Here is a 16774-nt window from a genome sequence, read left to right on the forward strand (position 1 = left end):
ATCGATTCATCCATGAAGGAGCTTGGAGACTCAGTTAATTAAACAGCTAATGAGTTAATGAGATGATCCTTGCCCCAGGGGGCTCCGCCCTCGGGCTTCAAGCCCTCCTCTTCCCCCTTGCCCCCCACCTTTCCAGAGGCGGCGCACCAGGTCCTCAGAGTCCAGGACCGTCTCCTCCGAATCAAAGATGCTCAGGACCACGAGAAATCCAACAACTTTATTTACAGACACGGGACAGGGTTCCCCATCGGGAAATCCCAGGCTGGGGCTGAGGGCTTGGGGAGCAGTAGCAGAGCAGAATAACCCTGGCAGCATCCTGCCGTCCAGTACCCCAAGGTCAATGGTGGCTGCCCTTACTCTCCTGGCACCCAGGAATCCTGGCTCCCAGCTCCTCTTCTCCAGTCATCCGAGGGCTGCCTCCAAGGTGGGGGGATGAGGGAGGGGTTTCAGAACCCGGGCATCCCCGCACCTCTTCTCCTCCAGAAATGGAGGGGTAAGGAGGGGAAGGTGTGTGATACGCGTTAGGTCCTTCCTCAGTTTCTGGGCTTGGCCGTGTGGGGTGCTAACTCCAAGTGCTCCCCGGGATCCCTTCAACGATCCTGTCGCAGTCTCGGGGGCGAGGGGGGGTGTCGGACAGGGGGTAAGTCATAGTGTCCCGGGATGTGGCTGTTCTTAGGGGAGTCGTAATGGCCTGGTGGAAGACCTGGTGGCATGGGGGGCTGCGTGCCCCCAGCGACGAAGTCTGGCGAAGGGAGAAGAGGCAAGGATTGTGTATGAGTCCTGTAGCTCAGCCCCCCATCCTATTCTGGGTCGTCTTCCTAATCAGTTTCCCTCATCCTCTCACTCTTCCCCCTTCTTTCTATTCCTCTCTCTTCTCTCCATTCTGTTTTCACCTGGTCTCAGTCTAGGTAGTCTGGATAGCTAATACTGGCCTCAAGGACAGACACAGCATTTCCACTCCCTCGCCCCAGAAATTACTTTTGGCGGAACCGTAAAAATCTAAGAGTAAATTCTCACTGTCTTTCCTTTACGGTCTCTCCCCACCCCCCGACTTGACACTGCCTGGCTCAGGACTGTGATCATTCTCACCAGGGACTGGCGGGTTCGGCTGTTCGTAGGTGCCACTGTCCCTCTGGCTGTCGGAGCTGCGAAGTCTTTGACTCTTCCGGGACTGGGGCACATTCCTGCGGGGTGGGCTGGGCTCTCCCCGGGCCTCGGCTGCAGCACACGAGGGCCCTTTCATTTCCATGTAGCTGCCCTCGCTGGGGGGCCCCAGCAGGCTGGGCAGGTCCCGGATGGTGGCATAGGGGTTCTCGCTGCACAGGGAGCTTATGCTGGCCCCTAGACCCTCCTCCGGGATGGGCCCTGGAGGAGGAGGAATAAGATCAGGGCTCAGTGGAGGTACCCCACCCCCCAGGCTCCCTTCATGCTCCCCTCCCCAAAGTCTTTTCAATTTTCAGATCATCCCGTGTTCTTTGTCCATCTGCCACCTGACTCCCTTCTCTCCCTCCCCCCCCCCCAGCTTCTTCCGACTGAGCGTACCTTTACCATAGAGGTGTCCTAGTCCATTGCCAGAGCTGTAGCTGTAACGATCCAATAGGCCTCTCCCTGGGGAAAGGGACAGACCCAATGTCAGGCCCCTGCTTAGAATGTCATTGGAATATTTTAGGATTGAGAACTGGAAAAGACCTAAGAGATCGTTAGTGTCCAACTCTTTTACTTTTGCAAATGAGGAAACTAAGACCCCCAAGGAAGTTACTTCCCCCTAATATGGAATAAAGCTGAGATTTTCGACCTGACTCAGGTCTTCACCTCCACCCATCCAACCTCCATGGGGAAGGACACCTATACTCTTCTCCTTCAGAGGGTCCCAGACATACAGAAGCCCTTACCCCTCATTCATGCTGATACAGAATCTCATGGTCTCAGAATAGGATGCTTTTCCCACATCCACCCTTCCTCCTCCCCTACTTGGTACCCAGATATCCAAAAAGCCCATACCCCTTTCCCAGTGCCCAGGGGAGAGCTCCTTGTGGTGCTTCCAGTCAGCAGGCAGTGTGGCATGACTGTCTTGCCCATAAGCACCAGGGCGTTCTGGGGCCTGGAGGCTAGCAAAGAGCTGAGTTCCCGGCACCTGAGAAGGCAGTGAATCCACCATTATGAGAACAGCAGAACAATCAGAGAGCAGAGCTAGGTAGGGGCCCCAAAGGTCACCTTGTCCAACCTATACATTAACAGAGTTAATGTCACATCTGAGCCAAGGGATCATCCAGTCTCTACTCAAATGCCCTTGATCCATTCCCTTTTGGGGCTCCAGGTAAGGAGAAACATTGGACAACCAGAGTTGTCCAAATACTTCTATCCATTGTGTCTAGTTCTACCCTTGGGCCTAGCGGACTAAGACTATAATCCCTCTTCTACATGACAGGTCTTCAGAAAATGGAAGGCTATAACTGTCTTCCTCCTGAGTCTTTTCCAAGATAACCACACCTAGTTCCTTCAACTGATCCCAATCCTCTCACCAGCTTAGTCTCCAGTCTCTAAACTTCTCTTCTCCAGCCTACCCCAAATCCCAACCCTAATGATGCCTTCTTCCCACCCACCACTCCCTTTGCCCAGGTACTGACCTTGTTGGGAGGCGGGGGAGTAGGAGAGCACTGGGACAGTGTGTGGTAGCTGGGGTTGGAGTAATAGTGACTGTAACTTGGTGGGACATCTGGACAAGACAGAAGAACCAGGGTAGGGACAGGGTCAGAGCCCAAATATGGGGAGGAGGTAGCCTCTAAGGTAGGGAGGGATCCCCTTCTCTGGGTATGGGGCAGAGAGAAAGGTGAGATCCAAGGTTGTCAGGATGGAAGACAAGTAGCCAGATGGAACAAATTCCAAGATCCCATTGTCCAGCCTCTCTCTTAGCCATCCTGCTCACTCCGCCTTTGTATCTCATATATAAAGAAAAGCTTGATCCAGAGAGGGGCATGAGTCAGAGAATGTGAGAGTTGGAAGGGATCTTTAAGATCTTTAAGACCATTGGTCCAAACCCCACCCCGCATTTTGCACAAGTAATCCATACAAAGTCACCCAGTAAAATAGTGGCCAAGACAGGACTTGAACCCAGGTCTGCTGAGCCCAGGGGGTAGCCTTTGTGCCCTCTTCTTAGGCCTCCTCCACATTCAGTACCTTCCACATCTTCCTGTGCTCCCCATTCCTGACCCTCACCTGGGATGACATATTCAGAGCCATCCAGACGCCCACTGCTGTAGGCAACAGCTAGGTGCTGATGTGCTTTGCCTTTCTGCCAGTGTCGGTACCCAATGAACAGTGCCACCAGTGCCACGACCAGGGCCCCCAGCACTGCGATGCCAATCACTGCACCCAGTGAGTCATAGGTCACTGGCAGGGTAGGTACCATAGTGAAGGGCTGATCATGGTTCCCTGAGTAGGAAAGGAGAGAGGAAGCAATAAGAGTGGACGCTCTTCACACTGCTAAGAAGAGAGAGGACAGAAGAATGAATGTCCCTTGAGGGCAGGCAGGGACTGTTGTCATTTTTTTTGTTTTTATATCCTTAGCACCTAATAGTACCTGGCACACAATTAGGTATTGAACTGAATTGGAGAGACCACCACCTTTGTCCTGGGAGAGAACTGGGAAGCTGCCCTGAGTGACTCACCAATTTTGCAGGGGGCACCACTGTGTCCCGGGGGACATATACAAGCCCCTGTTTCAGCCTGGCACTGTCCCTCAGGCCCACACTGGCATGTCTGGGAGCAGTTGGAACCAAACATACGTGGAGGACAACCTAGAGGGATAAGCAAAAGGAGAGGTCAGAGGGATGCAAAGACATGGGGGCCAGGAGCACTTGTGTACTTCTCCAAGAAAGGCTTATTTCTTTCATTTCCGGGAGCAGTTCCCTAAGTTCCTTGATCTCTTTCTGGATTAAACATGGACCAGGCTACGTAATAGCAGGGTCACAGGGACACTTCCTAAAGCATGTTCACACTTTCTCATCTGATGAAATGCAGTTTGGCACAGAAGGGGCTGTTCTTAGAGTGAGAAGACTTGCAGCCAAACCTGCTTTGACATTTTAAAATTTTGTGACTTTAAGGAATCCAGCCTCTACTACCTACGGTTCAGCTTCCTCCCCTGTAGGTTGGGAATGGTGTTGCCTCACTACTTGTCCCAAAGAGTTGTGAAGAATGTACTTTGGAAACTAATGGGCTGTAGAAACATGGACCATGAAAGCAACTTGGAATTATGCAAATAAAGTGATTAAATGTCCATACCCTTTGACCCAGAGATTCTACCACTAGGCTAATACACCAAGTAGGCCATTGATAAAATGAAAGTTCCCATATACTCCCAAATATTTCTAGCAAAACCTTCTGTGGCAGCAAAGAATTGGAAACAAAATAGATGTGTGTCCATTGGGGAATGGCTAAGCAAATTGTGACATGTGAATGTAATGCAATATATTACTGTGCCATAAGAAATGATGAGTAGGGGGCAGCTAGGTGTGGCAGTGGATAGAGCACCAGCCCTAGAGTCAGGAGTACCTGAGTTCAAATCTGGCCTCAGACACTTGAAACTAGCTGTGTGACCTTGGGCAAGTCACTTAACTCTCATTGTCCTGAAAAAAAAATTTTTAAGGGGGAAAAAATAACAAAGATATAAATAATTTTTTTTTAAAGAGGGAAGGGGCAGCTAGGTGGCACAGTAGATAAAGCACCAGTCCTGGATTCAAGAGGACCTGAATTCAAATCCAGCCTCAGACACTTGACACTTACTAGCTGTGTGACCCTGGGCAAGTCACTTAACCCTCACTGCCCACTCTCCCCCCCCAAAAAAGAGGGGGAAAATGATCCATGATTATTTGACCATGACCATGGGTGAGTGAGAGGATAAGTGACTTTCAAGAAGTCACACATCAAGTTTGTGGCAGAGGCAGGCCTCACCTTCAGGTCTCCTGACTTTCGGTTTACTGCTATCTCCTCATCCTCACTGTGTTGGTCATTTGATCCATTGTCCATTGGATTCCACAGCCTAATAATCCTTGTTATAACATGATATTGATGACTGTGTAATCTACATGTGTTCTTTTTGCACAGCCATATCATCAGTTTCCTCTATTGGTTGGTTGCAGGGTCTCACCTGGACTGGGTCAGGAGGTGGCTTGGAAGTCAAGACACAGATGAGATGATCTCTCCAAAATTGCCTCCCTACCCTACCTTTCTGTCATCATTGTCATCATCATCATAGCTGGCATTTACATAGTACTTAAAGGTTTACAAAATGCTTTACACATTTGATTCATCCCATTGGTACCTTCAGAGCAGAGGCGTCCAGTCCAGCCTGGTGGGCAGATGCAGCTTCCCTCCTGAGGTTGGCAGTGCCCACCATTATGGCACTGGCAGGGAAGGGCACAGTTGTTGCCCCAGTATCCCAATGGGCATGCTAGAGGGGAAAAAAGGAACAAGTCCCATGAAAACCAGGACCAGGAATCTGAGTCATACCACTCTGTCCATTGGGTCCCCTCCATTGAATTTGGGACTTCCTGAGCCCCACCTGCCCACCCAGGTTCACTATTTCTGTGTGGCCTTTGACTGAAGCCCTTAATAGGGGTCTTTCCTCTGTTCTTCCCCCACCCTTGACTCTCACTCACGCTGGGAACAATCAGGGCCAGTCCACCCAGCATGGCAGTGACAGCTTCCATCAATGGGGTTGCAGGAGGAATGGTTGGCACATTTGCAGGGAGCACAGCGTTTGCCATATCGACCAGGCTGGCAGGCTAGGGGGAAAACAATGGAAAGACAGAGGCTGAAGTTGAAGAGAAAAATAGCCTCCCCCTGGTGCGTTCTGTCTTCTCTGTCCCTCTTGGTCCTCTCTTTCCTGCTGCTTTAGTCAATGGTTTGACAAGGGTGGTAGTGGGGAACAAGACTCCTGCTACCCTGCAGGAGTCCACTGATTGGTTCAGAGAGAACTCTCATCCCAATATACTCCTGGTCCCTTTGTGTGCGCTCTCTCTCTCTCTCTCTCTCTCTCTCTCTCTCTCTCTCTCTCTCTCTCTCTCTCTCTCTCTCTCTCTCTCTCTCTCTTGGTTAAGTGGCTTGCCCAGGGTCACACAGCATCTGATTTTCAACTTAGGTCCTCCTAACTCCAGGGGTGGTACTCTATTCATTGTGCCACCTAGCTGCCCCTCACCAGCTTCCCCCTCACCCCATCCTTCATAGCCCAGGTTTACTCTCTCATTCTTCATCAATCTTTGTCTGACCAGTCCCAAACACAGGTGCACAGAGATCTCTCCCTCTTTGAATTCCTACATATCAGGATGCACCTTTAAGGTTATCTTGTCCATTCTCCATACAGATGAGCAAAATCAGGCTGAGAAACATTTAATGGCTTTCCCAAAGTCACACAGGTATTTTCAGTGATTCAAACCCAGATCTTTTTAATGCAAAGCAGACACTCTCCCACTATATCAATGAGCTGCCCCCATCACTTCTCTTGGTTTGTCATATCAATTCTTCTCTTATTTATTTCTTGTTTTCTGGTTTGGAGTCAGAAAACATAAGATTGAACCCTACTTCTGTGTGAATGGGAATGAGTTACTTCCACTCAAGGCTTAGTTTCCTTGTTAATAATGCCTGGCATTTGTATAGCACTTTGAGGTTTGTAAATCCCTTTAAATACATTATTTATTACATGGGAGCCTCACAAAAACCCTCTAAGGCATGTCCTACAAACATCATCACTCTATTTGTACAAATGAAGAAACTGAGGCTCAGAGAGGTTGCAATTTGCCCTTCATCACACAGCATGTCAGATGCAGGATGTGAACTGTAGTATTCCTGACTGCAAGTCAAGCTACACTAATTGTTTCAAACTCAAATAGAAATAGGGTCGCTAATCCCTCATAAGCAAGTATCTTTGTGGGCTCATAGATTGACTTAGCTTTAAAATTCAACGTTATCTTTGTTTTAGTGTACTTTTATTTATTTTGTTAAATATTTCTCAGTTATATTTTAGTCTCGTTCAAGAGTGTTGGGTCACAGGGGCAGCTAGGTGGCGCAGTGGATAGAGCACTGGCCCTGGATTCAGGAGGACCCAAGTTCAAATCTGGCCTCAGACACTTGACACTTAACTGGCTGTGTGACCCTGGGCAAGTCACTTAACCCCAATTGCCTCACCAAAAAACCCCAACCAAACACACACACACAAAAAGTGTTGGGTCACGTTTGACACCTCTGAACTACACCAGGCTACCTCGTGGACAAGTGGGCAGTTGGACACCAAATGGAGTTATTATGCCTTAGAATGTGTTTTCCAACTATAGGAGTCTACAGAGCTGGAAATAAAGGGATGGAGGCAGGATATGTTCTCCCTCATTGCCTCCACTTCTTCATTTACTGATTTCTTTCAGATTCACATCAAATCCCACTTTCTTCACTGGTGCCTTTCCTCTAAGATCACCTTCCATCTACTCTGCATACAGCTTAGATATACATAGTCACCCACTCTAGGAGGTGAGTTCCGTGAGGGCAGGCACAGTTTTTGCCTTTCTTTGTATCCCGAGTACTTAGCATAGTGCCTAGAACCTAGGAAGCACTTCTTAAATGTTTGTTGACTGAATATCTAGATGGGAGAAAGAGAGGGGTGAAGAAATAAGGAGAGTAACTCACTTCTCTGGCAAGAAGGACCCCGGTAGCCAGGAACACAGATGCAGCTCCCATTCTCAGGTATACAGGTCCCCCCATTCTTGCAGGTACAGGAGTTATTGCAGTGGGGTCCCCAGAAACCCTCAGGGCATGGAAGGTCACAGTGGAGCCCTGTGGACCCAGGAGAGGGTATCTAGGTTGAAAGGGGTCTTTTAACTGAGGGGAGAGCAGTCTCCACCAGCTATATCCCCTTTTGGGGTGGGACATGGAAGCAGGAGCCCTGGGAAGGGTGAGGAGTCTTTGCTTTCCAAGGACCCCCCCCCCAAAATCCCCAGCCAGGTGGCCTAGATATTTGATTTGCTTACCTGTCCATCCTGGTCGGCATTGACAATGCCCATGAATAGGGTCGCAGCCATCTGCGTGTTTGCAATCACAGTGACTGGCACAGCCTGGTCCAAACTGCCCCTTCTTAGGGAAAAAGAAGGGAAGGTCGAGTCAACAAGGGAAGGCTCAGTTAGCAAGGAATAGGGCTTAAAGGTATCCCCCTCCTGGACCATTTCCTCAGTCCTGGCACTCACCAGGCAGGGAATCTGGCATCGATCACCTCTCCAGCCAGGGGTGCAGGAGCAGGCTCCTGTCTGTGGACTACAGGCAGCCCCGTGGGCACACTGGCAGCTAGCATTGCAGCCAAAGCCCCAGGTGCCCTCAGGGCAAGGCACAGAACAGTCGCCTTTCTGCCATCCTGCAGGAGAAAGTGGTCCTGATCAGGGACTAATGGCCTTTCCCCTTCTCATTCTCTTCCTACCAAGGATTTTAGGTATGGCCTGTGTCCCATGAGAGCTCTCAACCCAGGCCAGTTCCCTTCCCCACAACTCAATCATACTGTCTAATCATATATCCCTCCCTTCTTCCCTCCAGTGCTTCCCCCTTCCTAGAACTCTTCCAGTGTAGGTTGGAACTCCCCCTGCTCTAGGCTATGCTCCAAGCCCCCAGAACCCTGCCCCATTCCAAATCTTAAACCCCATTCCAATTGTGACCTCAGGCCTTAGTCCCACTCTGTGTACCCGCCCCTGGCTCCACCTTTGGCCTTCTAGCTATGCCCTTCTCCTGACCATCCTCAGGCCTGACCCACCCGGATGCCCTTACCGACCTTCCTTGCAAATGCACGTGCCATCAATTGGGGAGCAGGAGAGAGCGTGTACACAGGAACAGCTCTGGGAGCAGTTGACCCCGAACGTGTCCAGAGGGCAGAGGCTGGAACAGTGGGGGCCCTGGAAAAACCCAGCCCAGAGACCAATGAGAGGAGGGTGGGGCTCCTCAGCCACACAGTAGCCCACTCCATTCAGCCCCTCAACCTTTGGGAAGGGGGGGAAGTCAGTTAAAGGGGACACACTGTTACTTTCCTGTCAAATCAGAGAGGAGGTCTGCCCCCCAGGAGAAGCATAGGCTAGCCCAGCGATGCCAGAGAGCTGAGGGACTTGAGACACTAGACTCTTGTGTCTTCTGAGATATGGAAATGAGATTCCCCTTCCTCTGTCTCTGCCTGTAAGGTGGGACTCCCTGGCTATCCTGGGGGTGGAGCGGCTGGAGAGGTGGGGAGTGGAGACTGGGAGGGGGAGGGGGAAAGAAGCTCAGGAGGATGGGGAATCAGTCTCTGTGTCTCCTAGAGGAAGGTGAAAGGAGATAAAGCCTCCAGGGTCTCTGTCTCCCCTGGCTGTGAGGCTCCATGGGGGGCTTTCCAGTACCAACAGGGCAGTGGATTGGGCAGACCACATTGGCTCACTCACTGTGTAGCCTGGGGGGCAAAGGCAGTGGCCACTTTCTGCCTGGCAGGTGCCGCCATGGAGGCAGAGGCAAGGTTCCCGACAGCCAGGCCCGTGGGTGCCCGGGGGACAGCTCTCGTTGCAGTGCAGGCCAGCCCATCCCGGCCTGCAGGAGCACTCGCCGCTCATGGGGTGGCAGCTGTGAACAGAGCAAGGGGGACCGCCAAGAGTAGCTTAGGTCCTTCAGGAGGCCCGGCCAAGGAAGCTGAGGTCCTCGGGCTCTCTAGCCCCGTTCCCATCTGCCCAAGGAGCCCGGTCTAGTGTCTTCGGGTGGAGAAAGGGACCAGTCCGAGGTCGGGAAGCCAGGGCGACCCCGGGGACGAGGACAGGGGGTGCGGGAGGCAGGCGTTCTCTCCCTTTCCTTTTTCCTTCCCTCTAGGACTTCCCCTTTCCTGGAGCCCTCCCTCTGGGACCCCCTCGAGCCATGCTCAGATTGCCCCACCTGAGGCTGTGCTCTGGGTGACAGGTGCAGGCCGCCTCGCAGGTGAGCCCGTAGCTCCCGTCCGGACAGAGGCGCTCGGTGCAGCGATCCCCAGTGAAGCCATGCTCGCACAGACACGCCCCGTCCGCCGAGAAGCAGCGGGCCCCGGGGGCGCAGTCGCACGTCTCTGCACAGTCTTGGCCGAAACGATCCACTGGGCACTCCTCTCGGCACCTGGGCACCGAGCTCAGTGAGACCGGCCCCCTCCGGGCTCCGCCCCCACTCCCTGCCTCGCCCAGACTCCGCCCGCGACCCGCCCACCAGGCGCCTCAGGGCCCACCCTCTTCAAACCCCCTGCTCCTCCCACTCACCTGTCTCCGGTGTATCCTGGCGCACATTGACACAGTCCCAGGATGGGGTCGCACTGACCGCCGTTATGACAGCGACACTCCTGGGTGCAACCCCTTCCGTAGCGGCCTTCTGGGCATGGCAGGGAACAAATGGCCCCCTGAGAAAAGCAGGGTAGAGGGTATCATAAAAGCCCTCAGGAATTCCCAGTCTCCGATGCTAGCAGAAAACCTACGGAATCCATTTCTTTATCCAGGCAACCGACAAGCATTTACTAAACGCCTCCTGTTGCCAGGGAGTAGCAGGGCTCCCACTGTCTCCCCTGTTCTTTGCCAGAAACTGCACCACCTCTGCCACACACCCCTCATCCCAGGAAACGTCTACAGGAACCTCTCCCTGGCAATAGCCTTGACCCCAGCACCGCCCCCCACCTCTGCTCTCCACTATGAACTCCCCACTTCTAGTCTCCAGAAGCCTCCTCCAGCATTCTGACTGTCCTTCCCCATTGACTCCTGATGCTCTCCCCACCAATTGCCCCCATCCGTCCTACCATCCAGCCTGGGGGGCAGGTGCAGTTCTGGAAGGACTTGTAGATGCCCCCGTTTTGGCAGGGATGGCTTCTGGGGCAGGAGAAGCCATCTGTGTTCAGAGGGCAGGGTATCTCACAGCTGTGGAGGTAGATAAGGCCTAGGTCAGTGAGGAGGGAGGAGAGAAGTCTTCACTTCTTCATTCAACCTGCACTAGATGGTCTAGCATGCAACAGACTTGTTGAAATACCTATGGGTAAGATAGCAAAAATATACTCCCACCAGTAAGACCATTAGTTGGCGGTAGGGATTCAATTAAATTCAGCAAATATTTACTGATAGGCATTGGGGGAATAGGAATTTAGGAGAGGATGGACTGAATTTTAATCAGAAGACTCCAAATTCATGAGATAATAAATGTAGAGTCCCACACACATTTAAAAACTCAACTGCACAAAGGAAAAATGGTTATAAATAGCTCCTCTGGGGCAGGGGGACTTTGGGCAAACAACACGAGGCAGCAATGCGACATGACAATCTCCAGAAAGAGGAAAGTAAAAACACTGCTGGACTGTTCAGGTTGGACAGCATCTAGATCCACGCTGTATTCTGTTCTGTTCACCATATTTTAGGAGGGAGCTTAACAATCGAAACACGACAGTGGCCAGAATGGTGGAGGGGATGGGAAGCCACGTCAGAGGATGATTAACTAAAGGAAATGCCAACATTTTACTTGGAAAAATACTTAGGGAACACGATTGCTGCCTTCAAGAATGTGGAGGTCTGTCATGCGAATGACTTCAGAGTGGAGCAAAAATAATAATAATAATAATAGTGGTTTGACTTTCCAGAGAGACATATTTTGGCTCCAAATAATTAATAAAAGCCGCCAAGGGTGGAATGAGCTGCTTCATGAGTTAGTGAGTTCCCAGTTACAGGAAATGTTCAGTCAGGAATGTCATCTCGAGAGTTGCTGCATCGAGTGGGAGATTGGACAATACAAGGAGTCAGTTAAGTAGGTTCCCTTATCGACTTATGGGTTCATAGGCTCGAAAACGTAGAGCTGGGAGGGACCTGAGAAGCTTCCATTATTTTTCAGATAAGGAAACAGAGGTTCAGAGGATAAGTGAATTACCCAAGGTCAGAAAGGCAATAAAGTAGCAGAGCTGAGATCCCAAAGCTACATCCAATGCCCTGTCCACTGACCAACAAAGCCTCTTATGAACTCATGGGAAGAGAAGCCTTTATTTTAGAACATTTGGGAGCATCTCCCTATGGAGCCTGTGGGCTTGTTCATACATCAGTTATGGACATCCTCCTGGGAACACAAGGCTGGGCTTCTCCGTACCCAAGACTTGATCCCCATTGAACTTGGTCAAGTTTCTTCCAACTCTTACCACTATGATTCTATCTCTCTGTGCGTGTTCATATGTGTCTTTATGGGAATAGTTGTGCATCACCTTTGTGTAAATGTCTGTGTGAGTAGGTGTGTGCCTCAGCTCCCACACTGCTTACCTAGGCCCGGTGCTATTGGCAGGGCAGTGACAGGCCCCTGTCTGGAAGTCACACGAGGCTCCATGGCAATGGCACTGGTTCAGGCAGCCAGGGCCATAGAAACCAGGTGGGCAGGGCTGGAAGCACCGGGGAGGCTGGAAGCCAGGGGGGCAGACACAAACGCCAGTCTTGGGGTCACAAGTGCTGTTGTTGCCACATTCACAGAAATTTTCACAGTTTTTGCCCCACAACTGCTGGGGGCAAGCTGGAGATGGGGATAAGGGGTGTAATCATAGGCACAGTCAGTCATTGGGAGATCATACCCTCACTCACCTGACCTGTGACTCTCAGTCTTTCTGTCTCTTCCTTTGTCTCTACCTCTTTTGGCCTCTTTCTGCTTCCCTCCTCCTCCTCCTCCTCCTCCTCCTCCTCCTCCTCCTCCTCCTCCTCCTCCTCCTCCTCCTCCTCCTCCTCCTTCTTCTTCTTCTTCTTCTTCTTCTTCTTCTTCTTCTTCTTCTTCTTCTTCTTCTTCTTCTTCTTCTTCTTCTTCTCTCTCTCTCTCTCTCTCTCTCTCTCTCTCTCTCTCTCTCTCTCTCTCTCTCCTCTTTATTTCTATTGTTTTTGTCTGCCTCTTTCTAATCCTTAGAGTTGCCCAACTCTGATTTGGGTCCCAGTCCCAACTCCCAGGTCTTCCTCACAATTCCCATCCATCACCCCCTCCTCCACCTCCGGAATCTCCCTGGAGTTCTTCCATGATTGACAGGGGTCCTGGGAGGGTATGGACAAGAGAGAGCACAACTGGGGATACTCACAGGAAGAGCAGTCATCCCCCTTCCATCCGTTCTCACACTGGCATTGATCTGGAGCAATGCATCTGCCATGGACACACTCCTGAGAACACAGAGCTATGGTGGGAGGGGAGAGACAGTGGTGAAGGCGACAGACTTACCCCTTGTTCCCCAAAGGTACCAAAGTCCAGCCCCATTTCTAGCTACCTCAGAGGATCAGAATAATCCATTCCTATACCACTTTCTTCACAATAACCTTGTGACATATGTTGGGCAGGCATCTTTATCCCCACTTAACAAGTGAATGACGTGAGTACCAGAGAAGTACTGTGTCTTTTACGAAGGCACATAGCCAGTGTGTCAGAGTCAGAGTAAAGATTAGAAAGGAAGCCTCCTTACTCTGAGACCTGGGACATTTCTACTACCGCCTGTCATTTCCAAGAACTCAGCTAGTCTGAGGCTTAGACAATTGCAGCCACTCAGGATGAGACCCTGGAAAGACTCCAGTGGCCTAGAGGACACCTTGCTGAGAGTGTGGGGCAGGGAGGAAGTCGGCCACCTTTGGGATCTAGTTTGGGGAGCTGACATTGTTGGGGAGGAAATGGGAAGGCTCTGAAAGTAGAAGGGTGAAGCTGGACAAAGAAAAGGCAAGACAGGGGTCCTTGGAGATGCTGAGGAAAAGGGAATGAGTATAGAGAGGAATAGATAGTACAAAATGAAGAGAAAGAGAAAGGGAAATGAAGATGGGAACAAGGAGAGGCATATGTGGATTGAGAAACAGGAAGTGAAAGAGATACAGAGACAAAGAGACAGAGCAAAGATAGACAATGATGATAACAGCCCATAATTGTAAGCATTTTGAAGCACTTTCCTCACAACAACCCTGAGAGGTGGATAGTACAAGTAATATTCCCATTTTGTGCATGGGAAAATGTCAAAGAAATTGAGCTTCAAAATCACGTGAGTCAGAGCCAAGATCTGGCCCTAGGCCCTCAGAGAGGAGAGAGAGAGACAGAGAGAAAGAGAGAGAGAGCGAGAGAGACAGAGATAGAGACAAACAGAGAGAGGTTAAGAGGGAGGTAGGGAAGAGAGAGATAGAGGAGAACAGAGAGGGAAGGGGAAAAAAGAGAGAGAAAGACAGAAAGGCAGAAAGGTGGAAGGGGAAAAGAGAGAGAGGGCAGTAAGACAGAGAGGGGGGAGAAAGAGAAAGGAAGGAAGGAAGGAAGTAAACAAGGGAGAAAGAAAGAGAAGAATGAAGGAAAGAAAGGAAGAAGGAGGAGGCGAGAAAGAAGAAAAGGAGGGAGGGAGGGGGGGAGGGAGGAGGAGGGAAAAAGGAAGAGATAGATAGCTAAGAAAAGCAAGAAAAGGCATCCCAAAAGAAGGATGGAGGGAGAGAAAGAGGCACCCTTACTAGGTGCTAGGGAAGGCAGTGGGGCTTAGGGTCAAGTTAGGCCCTACTGAGGGGCTGGAGCCAAACTTTGCTCACTTTCCATAAGTCAATATTTCCCTATTGCCTTGAACCTCCCACTTCCCTGGCCCTTTTCCTGCTAACTCAGCACATCTGGGGATGGTCGGGGCCAGATGTAGTAGGCAGGGCGAAGATTCTGGGGTGCGTGGGAGGGGGTGGGGTCTGGCTGGACTCACGGACACAAGCTCCACTGCTCTCATAGTAGCCCTGGCAGCACCGCAAGCGCCTCCGGTGATCCACTTTCACTGCCTGGCGATAGGCTATGCGGTACACGATCCTAGGATTTGAAGGAAGAGAGTGAGGATGGGGTGGGGGGAGGGGGAAGACCAGCTCCTCCCCGTACTCACGGAGTAAGAAGAAATCCTTTTAGACTGCGGTAAGACGATTGGAGTTTGATTTGAAGGAGAACTTCCCAACGGTCTGATCTGAGAGTTAACAAAAGGGGCTATTTGGAAACTAGGAGAACTGCACTCTCCATCTACCAAGGCCAGAATCACAAATTGAAAGCATTTCATAATTGGACCACGCACTCATACACATCTCCTTCCTTGCCCAGAAGCTTTCTGTCATGATATGGTCTTTTCCAAAGCCAGATGGCTAGATGACATGACCAGTAAGGTGAAAGTTTTACATCTGGGGTCAAAAAGATCGGCAGCACAAGGACAGGATGGAGAGGAAGATGACTAAATATTCATTCATGTGATAAAGATCTGACAGCTTTAGTGGACTGCAAGTTCCATATGTTGGCATATTGAAAGCTTGTATGGATTAAGACCCGGAGGACCCAAATTTGAATCCTGCCTCTGCTACTTGTGAAACTTTGGGCAAGTCACTTCCCTGGGCTTCAGTTGCCTTATCTGTAAAATGAGAGGATTGGACTGGATCAATGAGTAAACCAACAAATATTTCTTTTTTTCTTTCTTTTTTTTTTTCAGGGCAACAAGGGTTAAGTGACTTGCCCAGGGTCACACAGCTAGTAAGTGTAAAGTGTCTGAGGCTGGATTTGAACTCAGGTCCTCCTGAATCCAGGGCCAGTGTTTTATCCACTGTGCCACCTAGCTGCGCGCCCCCCAAGTCTTTCTTAAGTGGCTATTATATGCCACTCACTGGGGGAGGTAGAAGGTCCCTTCCAATCCTGAAGCTATGGTCCTATGACTCTCCAATCTATATATCTAGCCCCAACCTCTCTCCTGAACTCACCAAGCACCTGTGAGATTTCTCTCCCAGACGTCCTTTTGGAATTACAAACTTGGCATCTTTAGAAGAAAACTCATCATCTTTCCCTTCAATCTGCTCTCTCTTCCAAACCCTATTTCTGTCCAGGGTAATATCAACCTCCTGATCACCCAGGATTCCAAACTCAGGAATGCTAATTCTTCCCTCTTCCTCATCCCAAAGATTTAATTAGTTGCCAAGACATGGCCAGTCCTTCTCTCCGGCATCTATTACCCATCCCCTTTTCTTCACACAATCGCCACTCTGATTCAGGTGGCCATTTCTCTTGCCTGAACTATTAAGATAGCTCCCAGTCGGGGGCAGCTAGGTGGCGCAGTGGATAGAGCACTAGCCCTCGAGTCAGGAGGACCTGAGTTCAAATCCGGCCTCATACACTTAACATACTTACTAGCTGAGTGACCCTGGGCAAGTCACTTAACCCCAATTGCCTTACTAAAAATAAAAAATAAAAAGATAGCCCCCAGTCTCCCCACCTCTTCAGTCCCTCCTCCACACAACTGCCAAAATAACTCTCCTAAATCATCATTGTGACCATTCCACTTGATCTCAAAAGCATTCAGTGGCTACCTATCACCTATAAGACAAAATAGAAACTCCTCAGCTTCCTATTTAAAACTCCTCACAATCTGGCTCTAGCCTACCTTTCTTTCAAGCCTTATTTTACTATGTTCTTCTTTAAGATCTCTACATGTCAGCTAAAGTGGCCTACTAGATATTTTCCTTGAACTTGGCATTTCATTTCCCTCCTCGGGGCCTTTGTATAGGCTATCTCCCATGCCTAGAATGCTTTCTCTCTTCATCTTAGAATTGTAAATTTCCTTCCAGGCTCACCTTAGATACCAACCACCTCATTCAGGAAGCCTTTCTTCCTTCCTATCCTATACTTATGAGTACTCCCTCCCTCCTTTATTTTGTATTATCAGTCATATCTTCTAATAGAAAGTAAATTTATTGGGAATGGGAATTAAAAAAAAAATTTTGTCAATGTAACCCAGTTAGGACTGATCCCATCTTAAGAG

At 50.2% G+C, this 16774-nt stretch overlaps 1 protein-coding gene across 1 annotated transcript in view; it reads right to left on the reverse strand.

Annotated features, from left to right (window-relative positions):
* Positions 1–207: 207 nt before the first annotated feature.
* PEAR1 (platelet endothelial aggregation receptor 1) overlaps positions 208–16774 on the reverse strand; it is a 42143-nt gene continuing 25576 nt past the window's right edge. The window contains exons 5-24 of the mRNA XM_043963578.1: positions 14696–14796; positions 13076–13168; positions 12285–12528; positions 10793–10910; positions 10266–10402; positions 9916–10128; positions 9438–9612; positions 8801–8921; positions 8229–8392; positions 8016–8118; positions 7675–7821; positions 5658–5783; positions 5321–5449; positions 3669–3797; positions 3217–3432; positions 2628–2716; positions 2002–2134; positions 1543–1608; positions 1090–1365; positions 208–742 (exon numbers count right to left, since the gene is read on the reverse strand). Of these exons, the coding sequence (XP_043819513.1) occupies positions 591–742; positions 1090–1365; positions 1543–1608; positions 2002–2134; positions 2628–2716; positions 3217–3432; positions 3669–3797; positions 5321–5449; positions 5658–5783; positions 7675–7821; positions 8016–8118; positions 8229–8392; positions 8801–8921; positions 9438–9612; positions 9916–10128; positions 10266–10402; positions 10793–10910; positions 12285–12528; positions 13076–13168; positions 14696–14796 (2932 nt within the window). The 3' untranslated portion in view covers positions 208–590. The remainder of the gene's footprint in view (positions 743–1089; positions 1366–1542; positions 1609–2001; positions 2135–2627; positions 2717–3216; positions 3433–3668; positions 3798–5320; positions 5450–5657; positions 5784–7674; positions 7822–8015; positions 8119–8228; positions 8393–8800; positions 8922–9437; positions 9613–9915; positions 10129–10265; positions 10403–10792; positions 10911–12284; positions 12529–13075; positions 13169–14695; positions 14797–16774) is intronic.

Source organism: Dromiciops gliroides, chromosome 4 (assembly GCF_019393635.1).
Source record: "Dromiciops gliroides isolate mDroGli1 chromosome 4, mDroGli1.pri, whole genome shotgun sequence".
In the NCBI taxonomy this organism is placed as follows: Eukaryota; Metazoa; Chordata; class Mammalia; order Microbiotheria; family Microbiotheriidae; genus Dromiciops; species Dromiciops gliroides.